This window comes from Felis catus, chromosome A2 (assembly GCF_018350175.1).
Source record: "Felis catus isolate Fca126 chromosome A2, F.catus_Fca126_mat1.0, whole genome shotgun sequence".
NCBI classification, from domain to species: Eukaryota; Metazoa; Chordata; class Mammalia; order Carnivora; family Felidae; genus Felis; species Felis catus.
The window spans coordinates 95,803,941-95,826,182 of NC_058369.1; the positions used below are offsets into that span (position 1 = coordinate 95,803,941).

Below are 22,242 nucleotides of genomic sequence, written 5' to 3' on the forward strand. Positions count from 1 at the left end.
GTGATGATCTGAAATTAAGTTGAAAGCTGAAGCCAAACTTAGGACAGGAATCTAAGGGTCCAGTCCTACCTAGCTATTCAGCCTTACCTCTGCTTAGTCCTCTATGCAAATCCCCAACTCATTTAAAAACACTTTTATGGTACAGTCTTAGTTATGCATTTCCTAAGAATTTGACTATAATCTGTCATCATAAGTCATTGAATATTTTATAGAAAGTAAATCCAAAAGACTACCACTACCTCCTCACCTGCACACTTCTGTGAACACATCCTAAACCCTTTGTCACTGAAGCTAACTCTACACCTTAGGCTCTAGAAGAGGGTAAGATATGACTTTTTCCTTATTCCACTCTAAAGGAAATGTTTTAACATCATGGAATCTTTAGGTATATGGTCAGACCTGACTACTAGGGTTTGTACCTTTTGTTACAAGAAGCAGGAATGTAGATGGATTCAGGCAGCTAGTCTTAACCTTTCCCCCTGTCTTTCTTTGTCTCTTCTCACCATCAGAGAAACCTAGGCTAGAAGGGCCAGTGGACCTTGTGACTTACACATGGCACAGCTAAATACTCTGGGTTAAGAGACTGTGTAGGGGTTAGAAGTTTGGTACCAAAATTAGTAATAAATAGCATTGATTTTTCTTGGAGTGTCCGTTCTACTTATTTCCCAGTGGGGAACAGTTCTTCAAAGATTTGGGAATTTAAGACATTGTTCCCATTTTATTCCTTTTGTTATTCTATCAGATAACAACGCAGACTGCTCCTTTTCTACACTCTTTAGGTTTCTTTTAGGAGATACTATTCAAAATATATCTACAATGCAAATATTTTTCATTACCTCAGTTTGTACCATCCTGATCTATAAAACTGTCATCTGTTGACTGGGTTACCCTAGTATCCTCCAGATAGTCTCCCTGTTTCTGTCTGTGCCTTCCTATGGTCTTTTCTCAACACAGAAGCTAGAAATTTTTTTTCCACCTTTTTATTTTGAAGGAATTTTAGACATACAGAAAAGTTGCAAAAATAGGACAGAGAAGACCTACCCTTCACTCAGCTTGCCCTAATGTAAACATCATACATAACTATAGTACAGTTATCAAAACTAAGAAATTAACATGGGTACAACATTAACTAAACAATATGCTTTATTTGAATTTCATCAGTTTTATGACTTTTTTTCTGTTCTAGAATTTAATCTAGGATTCCACATGACATTAGTTCTCATATGGCCTTAGTCTCCCCTAATCTGTGAACAGTTGTAGTCTTTTCTTGTCTTTAATGGCTTTGACACTTTTTTGAAGAGTACTGGCCAGTTATTTTGTAGAATGTCACTCAATTTGAGTTTATGTAATGTTTTTGTATATTTAGATTGATGTTATGCATTTTTTCACAAGAATATTACAGAAGTAATGTGCTTTTTTTTTTTAGCGTATTAATTCAGGTAACATGTTACTGGTGGTGTTACTGGTGTCAATATGTTACTGGTGGTATTAACTTAATCCCTTGGTTAAAGTGATATTTCCCATATTTCTTCATTGTAAAATTGCCATTTTTCACTTTGTGATTATTAAGTATCTGAGGGGAGATACTTTAACTCTATACAGATGATCCTATTTTTCCTCAAACTTTTGCTGACTAATTAAAAAATCAGTCTAGGGGCACCGGGGTGGCTCAGTCGGTTGTACGTCTGACTTCAGCTCAGGTCATGATCTCACAGCTCGTGAGTTCGAGCCCCGCATTGGGCTCTGTGCCAACAACTCAGAGCCTGGAGCCTGCTTCAGATTGTGCGTCTCCCTCTCTCTCTCTGCCCCTCCCCTGCTCATGCTCTGTCTCTCTCTGTCTCAAAAATAAATAAAAACATAAAAAAAAAAATCAGTCTAGCCAGTGTAATAAAGCAAGAAAAAGAAAAGGCATGTAGATTTTAAAGGAAGAAATAAAATTGCTTCTTTTCATAGAAGACATGAGCTTGCTTTAGACAATCCCAAAATATCTACCAAAAAACTCCTAGAATAAGTGAATTTAACAAACTTCTAGATTGCAAGGTCTAATATATGAATTCAGTTGTATTACTGTATACTGGAAATGAACAATGAGAACTTAAAATTTTTTATAGTACCATTTATAATGGCACCCCCAAAAATAAATACTTAGGTATAAATCTAACAGGATATGTATACCATTTGTATGATGCAACTTATAAATCACTCACTGAAAAATCAAAGTAGACATAAATAAATTGACAGAAATACCATGTGCATGGCTTGGGCCACTCAATATCGTTAAGATGTCAGTTCTCACAGTAATCAAGACAAGGTAGTATTGCTGAAAGAATAGACACACAGAAAAATGGAACAGAATAGAGTCCAGAATTGGATGCATACAAATATAGTCAATTGCTTTTTAATTTAATTTTTTTAATGTTTATTTATTTTTGAGAGAGAGAGAGCACACGGGCATGAATGGGGGAGGGGCAGATAGAGGGAAACACAGAATCTGAAGCAGGCGGCAGGTTCCGAGCTGTCAGCACAGAGCCCAACACGAAGCTCAAACCCACAAACCGTGAGATTATAACCTGAGCTGAAGTTAGACACTTAACCAACTGAGCCACCCAGGTGCCCCTAGTTAATTGTTTTTTTAATTGAGGTATTATTGATATACAATTTTAAGTTAGTTTCAGGTGTACTACATAATGAATAAATAATTGTATATATTGTGAAATCACCACAGTAAGTCTAGTTAACATCCATCAGCACACATATAAAATTTCTTGTGATGAGAACTTTTAAGGTCTACTCTCATATCAAGTTTCAGTACAGTATTGTTAACTTAGTGACCATGCGGTACATTACATCCCCATGACTTACTTATTTTAAAACTGGAAGTTTGTGCCTTTTGACTCCCTGTCTATGTCTGTGAGCTTGCTGTTTTTGTTTCGTTGGTTGATTTTTAAGATTTCAAATATAAATGAGATCATAAACTGTCTTTCTCTGTGTGACTTGTTAAACTTACCAGAATGTCCTCAAGGTCCAACCATTTGTCACAAATGGCAAGATTTCATTTTTTAAATGACTGAATAATATTCCATTATATATATATATTTTTTCTTTATGTATTTATCCATTGAAGGACATTTAGTTTGTCCCCATATTTTGGCTATTGTAAGTAGTGCTGCATGAGGGTGCGTGTATCTTTTCAGGTTAGTGTTTTTGTTTTCTTTGGATAAACACCCAGAATTATTGAATCCATATGGTAGTTCTGTTTTTAATTTTTTGAGAAGCCACCACAGTGATTTCCATAGTGGCTGCATCAATTTACATTCCTACCAACAGTGTACAAGGGCTCCCTTTTCTTCACATCCTTGCCAACATTTATTATTTCCTGTATTTTTGATAATAGCCATTCTAACAGATACAAGTTGATGTCTCTATGGCTTTTACTTGCACTTCCCTGATGATTAATGGTGTTGACACCATCTTATATACCTGTTGGCCATATATCTATAGGTCTTCTTTGGAAAAATGTCTATCCAGATTCTCTGTCCAAATTTGATTGGATGTTTTTGTTATTAAGTTAACTGAATTCTTCATGTGTTTTGATATTAGCCCCTTTACCAGATAAATGATTTGCAAATATTTTCTTCCATTATGTAGGTTGCCTTTTCATTTTGTTGATGGTTTCCTTTGCTGTGCAGAAGCCATTTAGTTTGATATGGTCCCACTTGTTTATTTTTGCTTTTGTTGCCTTTCCTTTTGGTATCAGTGCCAAAAAATCATAAAGAGTGATGTCAAGGAGCTTACCACCTGTTTTCTTCTAGGAGTTTTACGGTTTTCAGTTTTACATTCACGTCTTTAATCCATTTTGAGTTAACTTTTATGTAGAGTGTAAGATAGTGTTCCAATTTCATTCTTTTGCATGTGGCTGTCCAGTGTTCCCAACACCATTTAGTAAAGAGACTGTTTTCCCCATGGTTTATTCTTGGATCTTTTGTCCTAAATTCATTGACCATATTTGCATGGGTTCATTTCTGGGCTCTATATTCTGTTCCATTGAACCATGTGTCTGTTTTTTGTTTTGTTTTTAAGTTTATTTATTTATTGTGAGAGAGAGAGAGAGAGAGAGAGCAAGGGAGGGCCAGAGAAAGAATCCCAACCAGGCTCCACACCGTCAGCACAGAGCCTGATGCAGGGCTTAAATTCACAAATTGTGGGATCATGACCTGAGCCGAAATCAAGAGTCAGATGCTTAACCAACTGAGCCACCCAGGTGCCCCAATCTATGTGTCCGTTTTTAATGCCAATACCATACTGTTTTGGTTACTGTTGCTTTGTAATATTGTTTGAAATCAAGGCATCTGATGCCTCCAGTTTTGCTGTTTTTTCTCAAGATGGTTTTATCTATTTGGGGTCTTGTTCTGTACAATGTCTAGGATGTTCTATTTCTGTGAAAAATTCCATTGGAATTTTGATAGAGATTGCACTGAATCTATAGATTATTGCTTTGGGTAGAATGGACATTTTAACAATTTTAATTCTTATCCATGACCACAGAATATCTTTGCATTTATTTGTGTCATGTTCAGTTTCTTTCAACGGTGTCTTGTAATTTTTGCTGAATAGGTCTTTTTCCTCCTTGGTTAAACTTATTCCTAAGGTATTTTTTTTGATGCAGTCATGAATGGAATTATTCTTAGTTTCTCCTTCTGATAGTTCATTTATTAGCATATAGAAACAGAATATATTTTTGTGTATTGATTTTGTATCCTGCTATTTTACTGAATTCATTTCTTCTAAATGTTTTGGGCAGAATCTTTAGGGTTTTCTATATATAGTATCAAATCATATGCAAGTAGTGACAATTTTACTCTTTTCTTTTTAATTTGGATGCCTTTTATTTCTTTATCGTCCTTAATTTTTTTGGCTAGGACTTCCAATACAATGTTGAGTAAAAGTGGCCAAGAGTATACATCCTTGTCTTCTTCCTGAATCTAGAGGAAAAGCTTTCAGCTTTTCATCACTGAGTATGATTTAGCTGTGGGTGTTTCATATATGGCCTTATGTTGAGGTATGTTACCTCTTTACCCACTTTGCTGAAGGTTTTTTATCATGAACTGATGTTGAATTTTATCAGATACTTTTTCTTTTTTCTTTTCCCATATATGAAGTTTATTGTCAAATTGGTTTCCATACAACACCCAGTGCTCATCCCAAAAGGTGCCCTCCTCAATACACATCAGCCACCCTCTCCTCCCTCCCACCTCCCCCCCCCCCCCCCCCATCAACCCTCAGTTTGTTCTCAGTTTTTAAGAGTCTCTTATGCTTTGGCTCTCTCCCACTCTAACCTCTTTTTTTTTTTTTCCTTCCCCTCCCCCATGGGTTTCTGTTAAGTTTCGCAGGATCCACATAAGAGTGAAACCATATGGCATCTGTCTTTCTCTGTATGGCTTATTTCACTTAGCATAACACTCTCCAGTTCCATCCACGTTGCTGCAAAGGGCCATATTTCATTCTTTCTCATTGCCACGTAGTACTCCATTGTGTATATAAACCACAATTTCTTTATCCATTCATCAGTTGATGGACATTTAGGATCTTTCCATAATTTGGCTATTGTTGAGAGTGCTGCTATAAACATTGGGGTACAAGTGCCCCTATGCATCAGTACTCCTGTATCCCTTGGGTAAATTCCTAGCAGTGCTACTGCTCGGTCATAGGGTAGGTCCTTTTTTTAATTTTCTGAGGAACCTCCACACTGTTTTCCAGAGTGGCTGCACCAATTTGCATTCCCAGCAACAGTGCAAGAGAGTTCCTGTTTCTCCACATCCTCTCCAGCATCTATAGTCTCCTGATTTGTTCATTTTGGCCACTCTGACTGGCGTGAGGTGATATCTGAGTGTGGTTTTGATTTGTATTCCCCTGATGAGGAGTGACGTTGAGCATCTTTTCATGTGCCTATGTGCCTGTTGGCCATCCGGATGTCTTCTTTAGAGAAGTGTCTATTCATGTTTTCTGCCCATTTCTTCACTGGGTTATTTGTTTTTTGGGTATGGAGTTTGGTGAGCTCTTTATTGATTTTGGATACTAGCCCTTTGTCTGATATGTCATTTGCAAATATCTTTTCCCATTCCGTTGGTTGCCTTTTCATTTTCTTGGTTGTTTCCTTTGCTGTGCAGAAGCTTTTTATCTTCATAAGGTCCCAGTAGTTCATTTTTGCTTTTAATTCCCTTGCCTTTGGGGATGTGTCAAGTAAGAAATTGCTATTGGTGAGATCAGAGAGGTCTTTTCCTGCTTTCTCCTCTAGGGTTTTGATGGTTTCCTGTCTCACATTCAGGTCCTTTAACCATTTTGAGTTTATTTTTGTGAATGGTGTGAGAAAGTGGTCTAGTTTCAATCTTCTGCATGTTGCTGTCCAGTTCTCCCAGCACCATTTGTTAAAGAGACTGTCTTTTTTCCATTGGATGTTCTTTCCTGCTTTGTCAAAGATGAGTTGGGCATATGTTTGTGGGTCTAGTTCTGGGGTTTCTATTCTATTCCATTGGTCTATGTGTCCGTTTTTGTGCCAATACCATGCTGTCTTGATGATGACAGCTTTGTAGTAGAGGCTAAAGTCTGGGATCATGATGCCTTCTGCTTTGGTCTTCTTCTTCAAAATTACTCTGGCTATTCGGGACCTTTTGTGGTTCCATATGAATTTTAGGATTGCTTGTTCTAGTTTTGAGAAGAATGCTGGTGCAATTTTGATTGGGATTGCATTGAATGTGTAGATAGCTTTGGGTAGTATTGACATTTTGACAATATTTATTCTTCCAATCCATGAGCAGGGAATGTCTTTCCATTTCTTTATATCTTCTTCAATTTCCTTCATAAGCTTTCTATAGTTTTCAGCATACAGATCTGTTACATCTTTGGTTAGCTTTATTCCTAGGTATTTTATGCTTCTTGGTGCAGTTGTGAATGGGATCAGTTTCTTTATTTGTCTTTCTGTTGCTTCATTATTAGTGTATAAGAATGCAACTGATTTCTGTACATTGATTTTGTATCCTGCAACTTTGCTAAATTCATGTACCAGTTCTAGCAGACTTCTGGTGGAGTCTGTCGGATTTTCCATGTATAATATCATGTCATCTGCAAAAAGTGAAAGCTTAACTTCATCTTTGCCAATTTTGATGCCTTTGATTTCCTTTTGTTGTCTGATTGCTGATGCTAGAACTTCCAACACTATGTTAAACAACAGCGGGGAGAGTGGACATCCCTGTCGTGTTCCTGATCTCATGGAAAAAGCTCTCAGTTTTTCCCCGTTGAGGATGATGTTAGCTGTGGGCTTTTCATAAATGGCTTTTATGATGTTTAGGTATGTTCCTTCTATCCCGACTTTCTCGAGGGTTTTTATTAAGAAAGGGTGCTGAATTTTGTCAAAGGCCTTTTCTGCATCGATTGACAGGATCATATGGTTCTTATCTTTTCTTTTATTAATGTGATGTATCACATTGATTGATTTGTGAATGTTGAACCAGCCCTGCATCCCAGGATAGAATCCCACTTGATCATGGTGAATAATTCTTTTTATATGCTGTTGAATTCGATTTGCTAGTATCTTATTGAGAATTTTTGCATCCATATTCATCAGGGATATTGGCCTGTAATTCTCTTTTTTTACTGGGTCTCTGTCTGGTTTAGGAATCAAAGTAATACTGGCTTCATAGAATGAGTCTGGAAGTTTTCCTTCCCTTTCTGTTTTTTGGAATAGCTTGAGAAGGATGGGTATTATCTCTGCTTTAAACGTCTGGTAGAACTCCCCTGGGAAGCCCCTGGTCCTGGACTCTTATTGTTGGGAGATTTTTGATGACTGATTCAATTTCTTTGCTGGTTATGGGTCTGTTCAAGCTTTCTATTTCCTCCTGATTGAGTTTTGGAAGCGTGTGGGTGTTTAGGAATTTGTCCATTTCTTCCAGGTTGTCCAGTTTGTTGGCATATAATTTCTCATAGTATTCCCTGATAATTGCTTGTATCTCTGAGGGATTGGTTGTAATAATTCCATTTTCATTCATGATTTTATTTATTTGGGTCATCTCCCTTTTCTTTTTGAGAAGCCTGGCTAGAGGTTTGTCAATTTTGTTTATTTTTTCAAAAAACCAACTCTTGGTTTCGTTGATCTGCTCTACATTTTTTTAGATTCTATATTGTTTACTTCTGCTCTGATCTTTATTATTTCTCTTCTTCTGCTGGATTTAGGCTGTCTTTGCTGTTCTGCTTCTAGTTCCTTTAGTTGTGCTGTTAGATTTTGTATTTGGGATTTTTCTCGTTTCTTGAGATAGGCCTGGATTGCAATGTATTTTCCTCTCAGGACTGCCTTCGCTGCATCCCAAAGCGTTTGGATTGTTGTATTTTCATTTTCGTTTGTTTCCATATATTTTTTAATTTCTTCTCTAATTGCCTGGTTGACCCATTCATTCTTTAGTAGGGTGTTCTTTAACCTCCATGCTTTTGGAGGTTTTCCAGACTTTTTCCTGTGGTTGATTTCAAGCTTCATAGCACTGTGGTCTGAAAGTATGCATGGTATGATCTCAATTCTTTTATACTTATGAAGGGCTGTTTTGTGACCCAGTATGTGATCTATCTTGGAGAATGTTCCATGTGCACTCGAGAAGAAAGTATATTCTGTTGCTTTGGGATGCAGAGTTCTAAATATATCTGTCAAGTCCATCTGATCCAATGTATCATTCAGGGCCCTTGTTTCTTTATTGACCGTGTGTCTAGGTGATGTATCCATTTCTTAAGTGGAGTGTTAAAGTTCCCTGCAATTACCATATTCTTATCAATAAGGTTGCTTATGTTTGTGAGGGCGGCTCCTTGTATTCGTCGCATAGACATTTATAATTGTTAGCTCTTCCTGATGGATAGACCCTGTGATTATTATATAATGCCCTTCTTCATCTCTTGTTACAGCCTTTAATTTAAAGTGTAGTTTGTCTGATAAAGTGTGGCTACTCCAGCTTTCTTTTGACTTCCAGTGGCATGATAAATAGTTCTCCATCCCCTCACTCTCAATCTGAATGTGTCCTCACGTCTAAAATGAGTCTCTTGTAGACAGCAAATAGATGGGTCTTGTTTTTTTATCCATTTTGATACCCTACGTCTTTTGGTTGGCGCATTTAGTCCATTTACATTCAGTGTTATTATAGTAAGATATGGGTTTAGCGTCATTGTGATGTCTGTATGTTTTATGCTTGTAGCGATGTCTCTGATACTTTGTCTCACAGGATCCCCCTTAGGATCTCTTGTAGGGCTGGTTTAGTGGTGACGAATTCCTTCAGTTTTTGTTTGTTTGGGAAGACCTTTATCTCTCCTTCTAATCTAAATGACAGACTTGCTGGATAAAGGATTCTCAGTTGCATATTTTTTCCGTTCATCACATTGAAGATCTCCTGCCATTCCTTTCTGGCCTGCCAAGTTTCAGTAGAGAGATTGGTCACGAGTCTTATAGGTCTCCCTTTGTATGTTAGAGCACGTTTATCTCTAGCTGCTTTCAGAATTTTCCCCATTATCCTTGTATTTTGCCAGTTTCACTATGATATGTCGTGCAGAAGATCGATTCAAGTTATGTCTGAAGGGAGTTCTCTGTGTCTCTTGGATTTCAATGCCTTTTTCCTTCCCCAGATCCGGGAAGTTCTCAGCTATTATTTCTTCAAGTATACCTTCAGCACCTTTCCCTCTCTCTTTCTCCTCTGGAATACCAATTACGCGTAGATTATTTCTCTTTAGTGTATCACTTAGTTCTCTAATTTTCCCCTCATACTCTGGATTTTTTTATCTCTCTTTTTCTCAGCTTCTTCTTTTTCCATAATTTTATCTTCTAGTTCACCTATTCTCCCCTCTGCCTCTTCAATCCGAGCCGTAGTTGTTTCCATTTTATTTTGCAGCTCATTGATAGCATTTTTTAGCTCCTCCTGGCTGTTCCTTAGTCCCTTGATCTCTGTAGCAAGAGATTCTCTGCTGTCCTTTATACTGTTTTCAAGCCCAGCGAATAATTTTATGACTATTATTCTAAATTCACTTTCTGTTATATTGTTTAAATCCTTTTTGATCAGTTCGTTAGCTGTTGTTATTTCCTGGACGTTTTTCTGAGGGGAATTCTTCCGTTACGTCATTTTGGATAGTCCCTGGAGTGGTGTGGGACTGCGGGGCACTTCCCCTGTGCTGTCTTGAATGAGTTGTGTTGGTGGGCGGGGCCGCAGTTAGACATGATGTCTGCCCCCAGCCCACCGCTTGGGCCACAATCAGACTATTGTGTGCCTTCTCTTCCCCTCTCCTAGGGGCGGGATTCACTGTGGGGTGGTGTGGCCCGTCTGGGCTACTTGCACACTGCCAGGCTTGTGGTGCTGGGGAACTGGCGTATTAGCTGGGGTGGATGGGCAAGGTGCACAGGGGCGGGAGGGGCAGGCTCAGCTGGCTTTTCCTTCGGAGATCCTCTTTGGGAGGGGCCCTGTAACACCAGGAGGGGGTCAGACCGGCCAGAGGGATGGATCCGCAGAAGCACAGCGTTCGGTGTTTGCGCGGTGCAAGAAAGTTCCCTGGCAGGAACCGGTTCCCTTTGGGATTTTGGCTGGGGGATGGGCGAGGGAGATGGCGCTGGCGAGCGCCTTTGTTCCCCGCCAAGCTGCGCTCTGTCGTCCGGGGCTCAATAACTCTCCCTCCCATTGTCCTCCAGCCCTCCCGTTCTCCGAGCAGAGCTGTTAGCTTATAACCTTCCAGATGTCAAGTCCCGCTTGCTGTCGGGACACACTCCATCCGGCCCCTCCACTTTTGCCAGCCAGACTCGGGGGTTCTGCTTGACCGGCAGGCTGCCCCTCCACCCCGGCAGGCTACCCCTCCACCCCGGCTCCCTCCCACCAGTCTGTGTAGCGCGCACCGCCTGTCCGCCCTTCCTACCCTCTTCAGTGGGCCTCTCGTCTGCGCTTGGCTGCGGAGACTCCATTCTGCTAGTCTTCTGGCGGCTTTCTGGGTTATTTAGGCAGGTGTAGGTGGAATCTAAGTGATCAGCAGGATGCGCGGTGAGCCCAGCATCCTCCTACGCCGCCATCTTCCCAGGGTCCTATCAGATACTTTTTCTACATCTATTGAGTAATTATACGATTTTTTAATCTTTCATTTTGTTAATGTGGTGTATCACATTGATTGATTGGCAGGTGTTGAACCATTGCAGTTACTCCAGAACCACCACTGCATCTCTGGAGTAAATCCCACTGGATCGTGGTGGTATATGAGCCTTTTAATGTATTGTTGAATTCACTTTGCTCGTCATTTGGTTTTTGGTAGAGGTAAAAAGGCAATTAATTCAGTGGAGGAAGGATACTCTCTTTTCAATAAAGGAAGCTGTCCATACATAAAACATAATGAATCTCAATCCACACCTCAACCTTATATAGAAATGATTTCACAATGATCATGGACTTAAATATAAACGTAAAATTAAGTAACTCCTAAAAGAAAATATCGGAGAAAATCTCTGTGACCTGAGGTAGGCAAGTTTTATATATGACTTCAAAAGCACAGTCCAAAGGGAAAAAAATGATAAATTTGATTTCTTTAAAATTTAAAACTTGTGGCTTATGGACACCGTTAAGAGACTTTTCAGAGAAGCTACTGACGAGAAGAAATATTTGCAAATCACATTTCTAACGGAGGACTTATTTTTTACAGACTGTATAAGGAACTCAAATTCAACAGTAATCCGCCTTAAAAATTGTCAAAAGATCTAAACAGACATTTAAAAAAAATTTTTTTTTCAACGTTTATTTATTTTTGGGACAGAGAGAGGCAGAGCATGAACGGGGGAGGGGCAGAGAGAGAGAGGGAGACACAGAATCGGAAACAGGCTCCAGGCTCCTAGCCATCAGCCCAGAGCCTGACGCAGGGCTCGAACTCACAGACCGCGAGATCCTGACCTGGCTGAAGTCGGACGTTTAACCGACTGCGCCACCCAGGCGCCCCTAAACAGACATTTTAGATATACAGTCAAGATATAGTTGTGGCAGTAAGCATATCAAAGCATGTTCTATATCATTAATCATTAGGAAAATAGAAATTAAAACCATTGTGAGGTACCACAATACATCCATTAGAATGGCTATCAAAAACAAAACAACAACAACAAAAAACAACAATAACAACAACAGCAACAACAAAAGCCTACCAAAAAACTGATAATTCACAATGCTGACTGAGATACAGAACCAACTGTAACTCTCATACATGGCTGATAGGAATGAATTGGCATGTCTATTCTGGAAAACAGTTTAATGGTTTCTTATGAAATTAAACAAATGACTTAGCACATGTGCCAGCAATTCCATTCCTGGATATTTGCCCAAGAGATATTAAAGTATACATTCACACAAAACTTGTATGTGAATGTTATGATAGCTTTATTAACAATTGCCCAAAACTGGAAACAATCAACATGTCCTTTAATATGTGAATATTAGTGGTACATCCTTGCAATTGAATACTACTCAGCAATAATAATGATTGAACTATTGATTAATTTGTCAACATGGATAAACCATGATTGCATTTTTCTAAAAATGCTAAACCCTGAGAAAGATGTAGCTCAAAACCTGTAATGGCTTCCTGTTGGACACAGAATAAAATCAAAGCCTTACAATGTTTATCTCCTCTACTCCCACTAGAATATAAATTCCATAGGTACAATGATGCTTATGTTTGGTCATTTATTTTAGTTGGCTGAAGAAAGTAGATGTTAATACTACTGGTTTACGGATGAAGAAACAACTCAAAAGTTAAGTTAGTTGGTAATATAAAAATAGAATTTGAACACAAGTCTTTCCAACTCCTACACTTTCCATGCCATCACACTGCTTACTAGTACCTATGGTTTGGCATGATTTCAGAATGAGTCCGTGGTCCTCAGCTCTGACCTGCAGGGTTTGATCAACTAGGAAGCTTTTAAAATTCTGTTCTGGCTTTGTGCTCCCTAGACCACTTGAAATCACCTCTTGAGGTGATTCTGATGTATAGTGACAAATGAAAATAACTACAGTTTAATAGTGCTTGTTGAATGGTGAATGAACAGAGTTGATAGCTTAATATATTATTTGTCCACGTGGTTTTTGTCTGCTGTAGTATATTGACTTTTCCTGGCTTTTTTTCTCCTATCCTTATTTCCTTTTTCTTTTTCTTTTTTACCTTGTCCTTTGAAAGTTCTTTTATTAGAGTCAGTTCTTAAACCATCCTCTCCTTCTCTGTAAGTATTATTGCAATGACAATCCATTTCTCTGGGTGTAGAGCTTTCTCGAATCTTCTTTGAGGTACATCTCTCAACCTAGAGTGGAATGAGGTTGGGACTTACTGTTTGAATAAACTTTCTATTTGTTTCTATTCTGGCTAAAGAGACGTTTAGTTGTAGATTTACAATTGTTATTCTTATCAATATGGCAGACAGTTGAAGAAAGATGAATTGGGGGTAGATGGTGAATGAATGTGTTTGTGTGTGTATGTATGTAATGGGTTTTCTTCTAGGTAAGTGAAGAATAGAAGCCAATTACTTCATTTAGGTCAACAATTTTAATCTGTAATTATGACTTTAAAAATAATTTACTTGTGTGGAAACAGATAAGAGAAAGTTATTTCTGAAGAACTTCATATTCTATAAAAGACTTGTGGTAATAGTTTATTAATTTAAGTGCCCTTGAATTTTTGTTGCAGATTATTAACCTATGAAAACAGAAGTTGAGAGACAAAGATTTAAAGCAAGAGTTATAGAGCTCCTCACAGTTAAATTAATCAGGAATTGGAGAAAGCTTTCTAGAGTCCATTGATAGTCTATATTTTTCTTACTTTTTTCATTAAAATACTTATCAGATGCTGTATTCTACCACTGACAGTTGAAACTTTGTATAGATTTTCCTGTAAAACTTAAAACCCCCAAATAAGGAATTATTTTCATCTCTTTGGTAATCTATCACCTGCTTCATGAAACTCTATACATAAATTTATCTTGGAGTTGGGAACATATTATTTAAGAGTTTGATTCAGAGGAAACAGTCACTTCAGGTTATACTAGCTGTGGCTATGAAAAAGTTAAAGGACACATCTGGTAAATTTCTAGATAAGACATGAGAATAATCTGAGCTAATGGAGCTATGAATTTTAAGTGACGCATTTCCTGCTGACTTTCAGGTTTATTGAACTCAAATTAAAAAAATGAAATAGACCTTAAAATAACTGAGAACCACAAAAAGATTTAGAGATGCCATTATGCTTTTCACCATGAGTGACAGTAATGTTCAGTGCACATTTAGAGAATTATTGTTTTTTTTTAAGTATCCTGTTATTTCAAATAATTACTCCAAGATAACATTGCTTTCTTAGATATTTCTTTTTTTCACATCTTGGATAGAATTTACTTTTCTTATAGAATATTAGCTAAAGTATAATGTAAATCAAAGAAAATATGTTGTTTATTAATCTAATCCAAACTCCAAAAATGTTTATAATTTGAGCTACATTCTAACAGGGAAGAAAGGTAAGACTAAACAACTGTATGTTTTCAAATCCTTTAGGTAAGACGCTTAGAATCTACATGATATATTTTATATTTGGTTATAGATTGAAATATACAGTAAACTGAATGGAGTTCTCATTGAAAATAATAAATCCTTAAAGTGCTTGAAGCAATACGACAAAACACAAATTATTTCACTGAGAATAAACACATGGCTCCTAGATTTTATGAAAAACAAAAGAAAAAAATACTAGGTGTCCCTGAAAAATCTCCAAAGTGTCTGTAGTATATTACGATAAGTAGAAGACTGTCTTTGGGAGGGATTTTCTTTATTCTAGATGAAATGATAAAAGAGTAGTACGTTTGTCTAAAGTTAGTTCATCAACCCTCTGGAAAATTAAATGAAAATTTTTTAATTATGTAGTGTGATCCAGTTTATGTATATAAATATTTATAGTGTATATGTTATGCATAAGACACATTTGCATACATTATAAATAGGGTAGTTATATATCAAAATGCTAATTGTGGTTATCTTCCAGTTATCTTTTGGTTTTCTTTATTCATCCTACTGTGCATATGTATTTGCATATTTAAAGTAAAAATGTCAATAACAAAGAGCCCTTAAAAGACTCAAATGGTGACTTCATTAAGTATAGATGTGTGCCAGTGCTGCTATAGTCAGTAGTCAACACCTGTCTCTAAAATAGGTTTAGTACATGTCTTATCCTGCCTGTTCACCTTCATCTGCATTCTCAGATTTGCCTAGACGGAGTTAGGAGTTTTTTTACAGTAGTGTGTGCACATTGAAGTCACCCAAGGAAGCTGAAATACCAGTGCCTGTGTGCCACCCCCTAGAAACTGATTTAATTAGTCTGGAGTGTAGCTTGGCTGTTGGGACCCTGAGGTTCTCCATGTTATTCAATGTATAGCCAAGGTGGAGAGCCTCTATTTTGTAGCAAGCTTTTAAAATAACTCATTTGTTTTTTAGTCTGTTAATTTGTATTATGTTGAAACTGTTACTACCCTATATAAAACTTGTATTGAACAAGTACATATTGTTTTCAAATTTTTTTAAAAGCTATGTTTTAATGTCCAGCCTGCCGCTCACTGAGTTAATGGGTAACATGATGGACTCTGTATTCTGCCTCTAATTTTTCTCCTTCCAGTCTATCTTCTACGCTGTCCCAATGGTTAATTTTCTAAAGCATAAAATAATTGTATCACTGCCATGCATAAAAGCCTTTAATTACCCATTCTTTACAGATTAAAGTATAAGTTTCTTAGTTGGCCCCAACCTATTTTCATTTTTTATCTTCTGTGAATTCAATACTAGATACCCTCAACTCCATCTATACTGATCGTTCTTTGAAGAGTCCTTTTATTTCATACCTGCCTTCACATAGCTATTTCCTTTATCACTAATTTTGATCATAGTTCAAGAATAGATTCAGAAACATTTGTTGGAGGAGCTCCTGGTTGGCTCAGTCCGTTAAGCGTCCAGCTCTTGATTTTAGGTCAGGTTATGATCTCTCACACATTGTGTGTTTGCACAGTCTCTGTGCTGATAGCACGGAGCCTGCTTGAGATTTTCTCTCCTCTCTTCTCTCCTCCTCTCCTCTCCTCTCCTCTCCTCTCCTCTCCTCTCCTCTCCTCTCCTCTCCTCTCCTCTCCTCTCCTCTCCTCTCCCGTCCCCTCCCCTCCCGTCCCCTCCCCTCCCCTCCCCTCCCCTCCCCTCCCCTCCTCATCTCTCTCTCTCTCTCTCAAAATAAATAACTGAAAGAAAGGAAGGATGGAAGGAAGGAAGATTTATTGGAATGGAGCAAAACTAGCATTTATTGAGCATACTAGCCAAGTACTGTGTGTTTGTTTATTATAACTTAACACCTATTCTGAAGTTCATGTATGAGCAAAATTTCCTACATTTTTTTACTCTCCCAAAAATTGGCCGAGTCATCTTATACATAATTTATACAGAGATTTAAGTGTATGCAATCATAAAATTCAGTCAAGTTATTTCCTGGCTATGTGAAGAGGAAAATTGAAAGTCTCATATATGTAGATAACCTTCATAGTACAATAACCTTCATAGTACAAAGTGCAGCCTTAAAGTTTTTGTGCGGAAAAATGGTACAGTTTAACAAGAAGTTAATTTGAGCAATGTTAAAAATTTGAGGTTTTTTGGCTGTTAAGATGAATTTGGCAAAATGTAATTTATTTTGTTCTCTTGTGTATGCTTCCTATGTTTTATTAGTGTTCCTAATTGTGTTATTGTTTCTTTAGAGTACTGCTTCACAATCTAATTTGATAATTTTTTCTTCCATTAGAATGTGAAACATGTTGCAGAAACATTTAAGAAGTGGCTGAACGGGGAAGGAAAAAAGTGCCACTGCCTATCAAAAAAAAAACAAAAGAAAACATGGGAAATACAACCACCAAATTCCGTAAAGCACTTATCAATGGTGATGAAAACCTGGCCTGCCAAATATATGAAAACAACCCTCAGCTAAAAGAATCCCTTGATCCAAATATATCTTATGGAGAGCCCTACCAGCACAATACTCCGTTACACTATGCTGCTAGACATGGAATGAATAGAATACTAGGGTAAGTAATACTGTAAACCAATTAATAATAAATTAGTGAAAGGGAAAAAAATCCTTGATCTTTGAAAATATATATGTGCATATGTGCATGTTTTATGGTATTCTAATAAACTTTTAAAACTGATAATGCTAAAGTTATTATGATTTTTTTATCATGCCTAAATTAGACCAGAAGTTTTAATAGTGAGGTTGGTTCACATATTCTCGTGGCTGTAAATTTATTTAGATCCTCAGTATGTTTCATGGCATGATATCTTGGTAATAATTTAGTGTTTAATTTATAGCATTTCAATTCTAGAAAAGTACTTATCAGCTGTCAAAAAATGGTGCCTACGGCAAAATTATAAGCTCTGATTAGCTAGTTTAAGGTGACAGAACAGATGCATTTGCCTCATCTAGTCATGATCGTATTTGAGTATGATCGTATTTTATATGTGCTAGCTTATAAAATGAAAGACGCAGAGGATGGTAGTTCTAAAACAAATTTAGTGTTTTTAGAAGTAGATATGTAGCTAGAGAAGTCTGATGCTAGAAAACTAAAGAGACGCTTCTTTGCTTACATAGTGAAATACAGTCCATAAGGCAGTATTCAAAGCTCTTTAGAACTTGATAAAAAAAACTTTCAACCTTTTTAACGTATCTTTTAATGCAAATTGTTGTTCACATTAAGCTGCTCCTTTTGGTTTCTCTGAAACATGTCATGTGAGCTGTTTACCCTGTGCATGCTGCTCTCCTGACAGATCTCCTTCCTTACTCTTCTCAGCTTTCTCTTTCTTATCTAAGTCTTATCCTTCCTCCAAGGTCCTGTGCAGGCTTTATCTATCTTAGCCTGTCAAGGGAACCTCAATCTTTTTTTTTTTTTTTTTTTTTTTAATTTCTGGGGCTTTTTTTGTTTGTATGTATTGCTTATTTGGTATATAGTGTATCATTGTACTTTATAATTTGTCTATCTTCTCTCTACCTAAATTACCCTTTTATCTACCTTCCTTCTTTGTACTTTTAGCATCTAGCATAGTATCTTATACAAAGTAAACAACAGTGTTATAAAATCACACAAGAAAATATTTTTATGGGGCTCCAGGGTGGCTCTGACTTCGGCTCAGGTCATGATCTCATGGTTTCTGAGTTTGAGTCCTGCATAGGGTGAGCTCGAGTCCCGCATGGGGTGAATTCAAGCCCTGCTTCAGGCTCCACACTGATAGTGCATAGGATTCTCTCTCTCTCTCCCTCTGTCTCTGCCCCTTGCTCACTTGCACCCCCTCTCTCAAAAAAAAAAAAAAAAAAAGAAAAGAAAAGAAAATATTAACTTTAAAGAAGCCACCTCCAACTCATCTTGTTTGGAATTTTATGTTTTTTTTTTCCCAAACTGGGTTTTCTCTCTGTTAATGACACTAGTATATTGTGCTGATATGATAATAGCAAATGTATTGAGTGGTTACTATTTTCTAGGCACTATTAACAGTGTCTCCATGCATTATCTCATTTAATCCTTATTACACCTCTGTGAAGTAGTTTGCTGTCTGTATTTTAGAGGTGAGAAAACAGGAACAGAAAGATTAAGCAACTGGTCAGGTCTCTAGCAGCTTGTAAGTGACAAAGCTAATTGCCTAGGCAAATGACTTGTAGGCTTCAGGCTTTTTAACCATTGTGATAGCCTTTTATCTCTCCAGTTAGATAAACCTATGTGTCAGGGCTGCCTAAGCCACTTATTAGCAAGGCAAGTTACTTCATCACTCTGGGCTTTCGTTCCCTTATCTGTAAAATAGATTGCTATTACATACAGCTGTGGGACAATTTAATTAATGTGTTATACGTCTATCATGCTGCCTAGGATACAATATGTATTCAGTAATGTTATTACTTCTCATCTCTGTAACCCTAAATATCTTCAAATCATCCTTGACTTACTCTTCTCCTTTACCTAACCTGCTGCTGATATGAAGTTCACTAAGTCTTATCTCTGGAATTCATTTCTTTCTATTCCCATTGCCCCAAACTTAGCTCACTCTTATCAACCAGTGCTCCCAATATTGAAATTACCTGATTCCTAAATGTTCTTTTTGCAAATCTTTTCTTGTCGTAATCTCGTGGCCAGATTAATCTTGCTCAATTGTATCCTTTTTAATATTTTTCTGTCATGACAAAACTGTAACAATACCCTATTGTCTGCATTATTCTCTTTGGCTTCCAAAGCTCTTTTGACTCTGCCCTCATTCTACCCAATCTCATTACTCTCTAGCATGCTCTCATCATTGGGACTAGTTGATTGACTTCCTTTGTACTTTCCCCACCTTTAGAAATGCTACCCCCTTGGGGCACCTGGGTGGCACAGTCGGTTAAGCGTCCGACTTCAGCCAGGTCACGATCTCGCGGTCCGTGAGTTCGAGCCCCGCGTCAGGCTCTGGGCTGATGGCTCGGAGCCTGGAGCCTGTTTACGATTCTGTGTCTCCCTCTCTCTCTGCCCCTCCCCCATTCATTGTCTGTCTCTCTCTGTCCCAAAAATAAATAAAAACATAGAAAAAAAAATTAAAAAAAAAAAAAAGAAATGCTACCCCCTTCACTTTATTCCTGTTGTTCCTTGATTCTCCAATGTTTTCTTTCTTCTCTAATTCCCTCTCCTTTAAGTCCTAACTTGGTTTCTGCCTTTTTCATTAATTTATCTACAACTACTCTGACCTGCAGTATTTTTTGTTTTCTGAAATTCCTACAACTTAGATTTTAAACCATCTTATTATTAAACTCATTTTCTCCACTTCATTTTAAAGATTGTAAATACAATGCTAGACACTTGGTAATGTTCTCAATAGATTAGCTATTGAATGCTTAATCTATTAAAGCTTTCTTTTTTTGAAGTTAAATATTTATATTGAGATTACAGAACTGTTGTATTGCATTAGCTTCCTAACATTGAACACTATAATAATATTTAGTATCAAGTCTTGTTACATGATTAATTAAAACTTGCTTGGAATACTAAACTAAAATATATTTACATATTATTACTAAAATAATGTGTATATTTTAACATAAAAACAAGTAGCAAAATGTTTTTTAACCATTTATAGTGTAATTTACAAATATACGTTCTAAAATTGGAAAACACTATTAAGAAAATTATCTAATGTAGTAATTCTTAAGTGTGTTCTGAGGACTCCTGGATCTTGAGACTCTTAGGAGGTACATGTGGTCAAATCTATTTTTGTACTAATGCTAAAGTGTTATTTGCCCTTTTCACTGTGTTGACGTTTGCAGTGAAAGCGCAAAAACTGGAGGCTAAAACTGCTGATGCCTGTAGATGAATTAAAACAGTGGCACCCAACCTTAACTAGCAATCATTGTATTCATTACTGCTAGCCACTTGCTGTTTTTAGAAAAGAAAGGCCAAGCATTTCCCTTAGAAGTGTCCTTGATGAAGCAGTAAAAATTATTATTTTTAATTAATCTCCATCCTTCAGTACACATCTTAATATTCCATGTGGCAGATGGGAAGAGTGCCTGAAGCAGCTCTGCGTACTGAAGTATCATGATAGCTTTGAATAAGAACACTTGTACTGTTGTTTGAGTTGCAAGCTGCAACCACAGCTTTTTTCATGAAACACTATTTTAAACTAACCACAACAAAAATGATGGTTATTCAGACTGAGATACTTGGTTCACATTTTCTTGAAAATGAATTATGTGAGCCTATCAGTTCAAAGAGAAGCTGACAGTATTTGTTGAAAATTATAAAATTTGAGCTTTCAGGTGAATATTCAAATTTAAAAAACTTGTATCACTGTCTTTAGCTTGGCAGCTTCCCAGTACTTAAAGACTTTTATTATAAGATTGGCAGTGTGATAACGTGATTTTCCTTAGTATTGTATGGTGAAAAGTGACAATATCTAGAAGATCTGTATAACTCAGTGAATCAGTATTTTTCAAAAGATAGTATATGATTTTTTTTTAATTATGCATAGGTAAAAGATTTATTCAAAGTGCAAGGTAGACCAATAGCTTTTAATGTAACAGAGTACAAAAAGTCATTGATATGATTTCAAGTTTTACATTACAAATAACCTAAGAAGTGGCCACTTGGTAAATTTCTGGTATTGTATCAAATATGAATATTCACGTTATCTGAAAAGGCATTTTAGAATACTACTTTTCTTTTTTTTTTTATTTTTATTTTTTAAATTTTTTTTTCAACGTTTATTTTTGGGACAGAGAGAGACAGACAATGAACGGGGGAGGGGCAGAGAAAGAGGGGGACACAGAATCGGAAACAGGATCCAGGCTCTGAGCCATCAGCCCAGAGCCTGACGCGGGGCTCGAACTCACGGACCGCGAGATCGTGACCTGGCTGAAGTTGGACGCTTAACCGACTGCGCCACCCAGGCGCCCCTAGAATACTACTTTTCTAACTATATAAAGGCTAGATTTTCTTCATATGCTTTGAACCAAAGTAACGTATCACAACAGATAGAATACTATGAGTTTGTCTTCTGTTAGCTAGACATTAAAAAAAATTTATAAACATGTAAAACAATGCCATTCCTCTTGCTTAATTTTTTAAATATTTTTTTTTTCATTTTAGGATGTTAAGAATGTTTACTGTGTAATGGTTTTTTATGAATAAATATTTTTAAATATCTTTTTTTTTTTTAATTTTTAAATATTTATTTATTTTGAGAGAGAGAGGGAGAGAGAGAATCCCAAACAGGCTTAGCGCTGTCAGCATGGAGCCCAATGCATGGCTTGATCCCATGAACTGTGAGATTGTGACCTGAGCTGAAATTAAGAGTCCAGCGCTTGACACTTGGGCATCTGGGTGGCTCAGTCATTAAGCATCTGACCTCATTTCAGGTCATGGTATCACAGTTCGTGAGTTCCAGTCCCACATCAGGTGAGCACAAGCCCTACTTTGGGTAAAACACAAGCCCTGCTTCTCTCTCTGTCTCTGTCTCTGTCTCTTTCTTTCTCTACCACCCTCTGCCCTTTGTGGGACTGCCCCTCATGGGATTCTGTCTCTCTGCCCCTTGCTCACTTGTGCCCTCTCTCTCTCTCTCTCTCTCTCAAAAAAAAAAAAAAAGTTAGACACTCAACCAACTGAGCCACCCAGGTGCCCCAAGAAATTACTCT

General features: G+C 37.3%; 1 protein-coding gene across 4 annotated transcripts in view; it reads left to right on the top strand.

The window, feature by feature from the left end:
- The window catches only part of ANKIB1 (ankyrin repeat and IBR domain containing 1), a 146,524-nt gene that overhangs the window by 37,765 nt on the left and 86,517 nt on the right, over positions 1-22,242 (top strand). For all 4 annotated transcript variants that reach the window (XM_011280382.4, XM_011280381.4, XM_045052363.1 and 1 more), the window contains one exon: positions 16,846-17,125. In XM_011280382.4, the coding sequence (XP_011278684.1) occupies positions 16,938-17,125 (188 nt within the window). In that variant the 5' untranslated portion in view covers positions 16,846-16,937. The remainder of the gene's footprint in view (positions 1-16,845; positions 17,126-22,242) is intronic.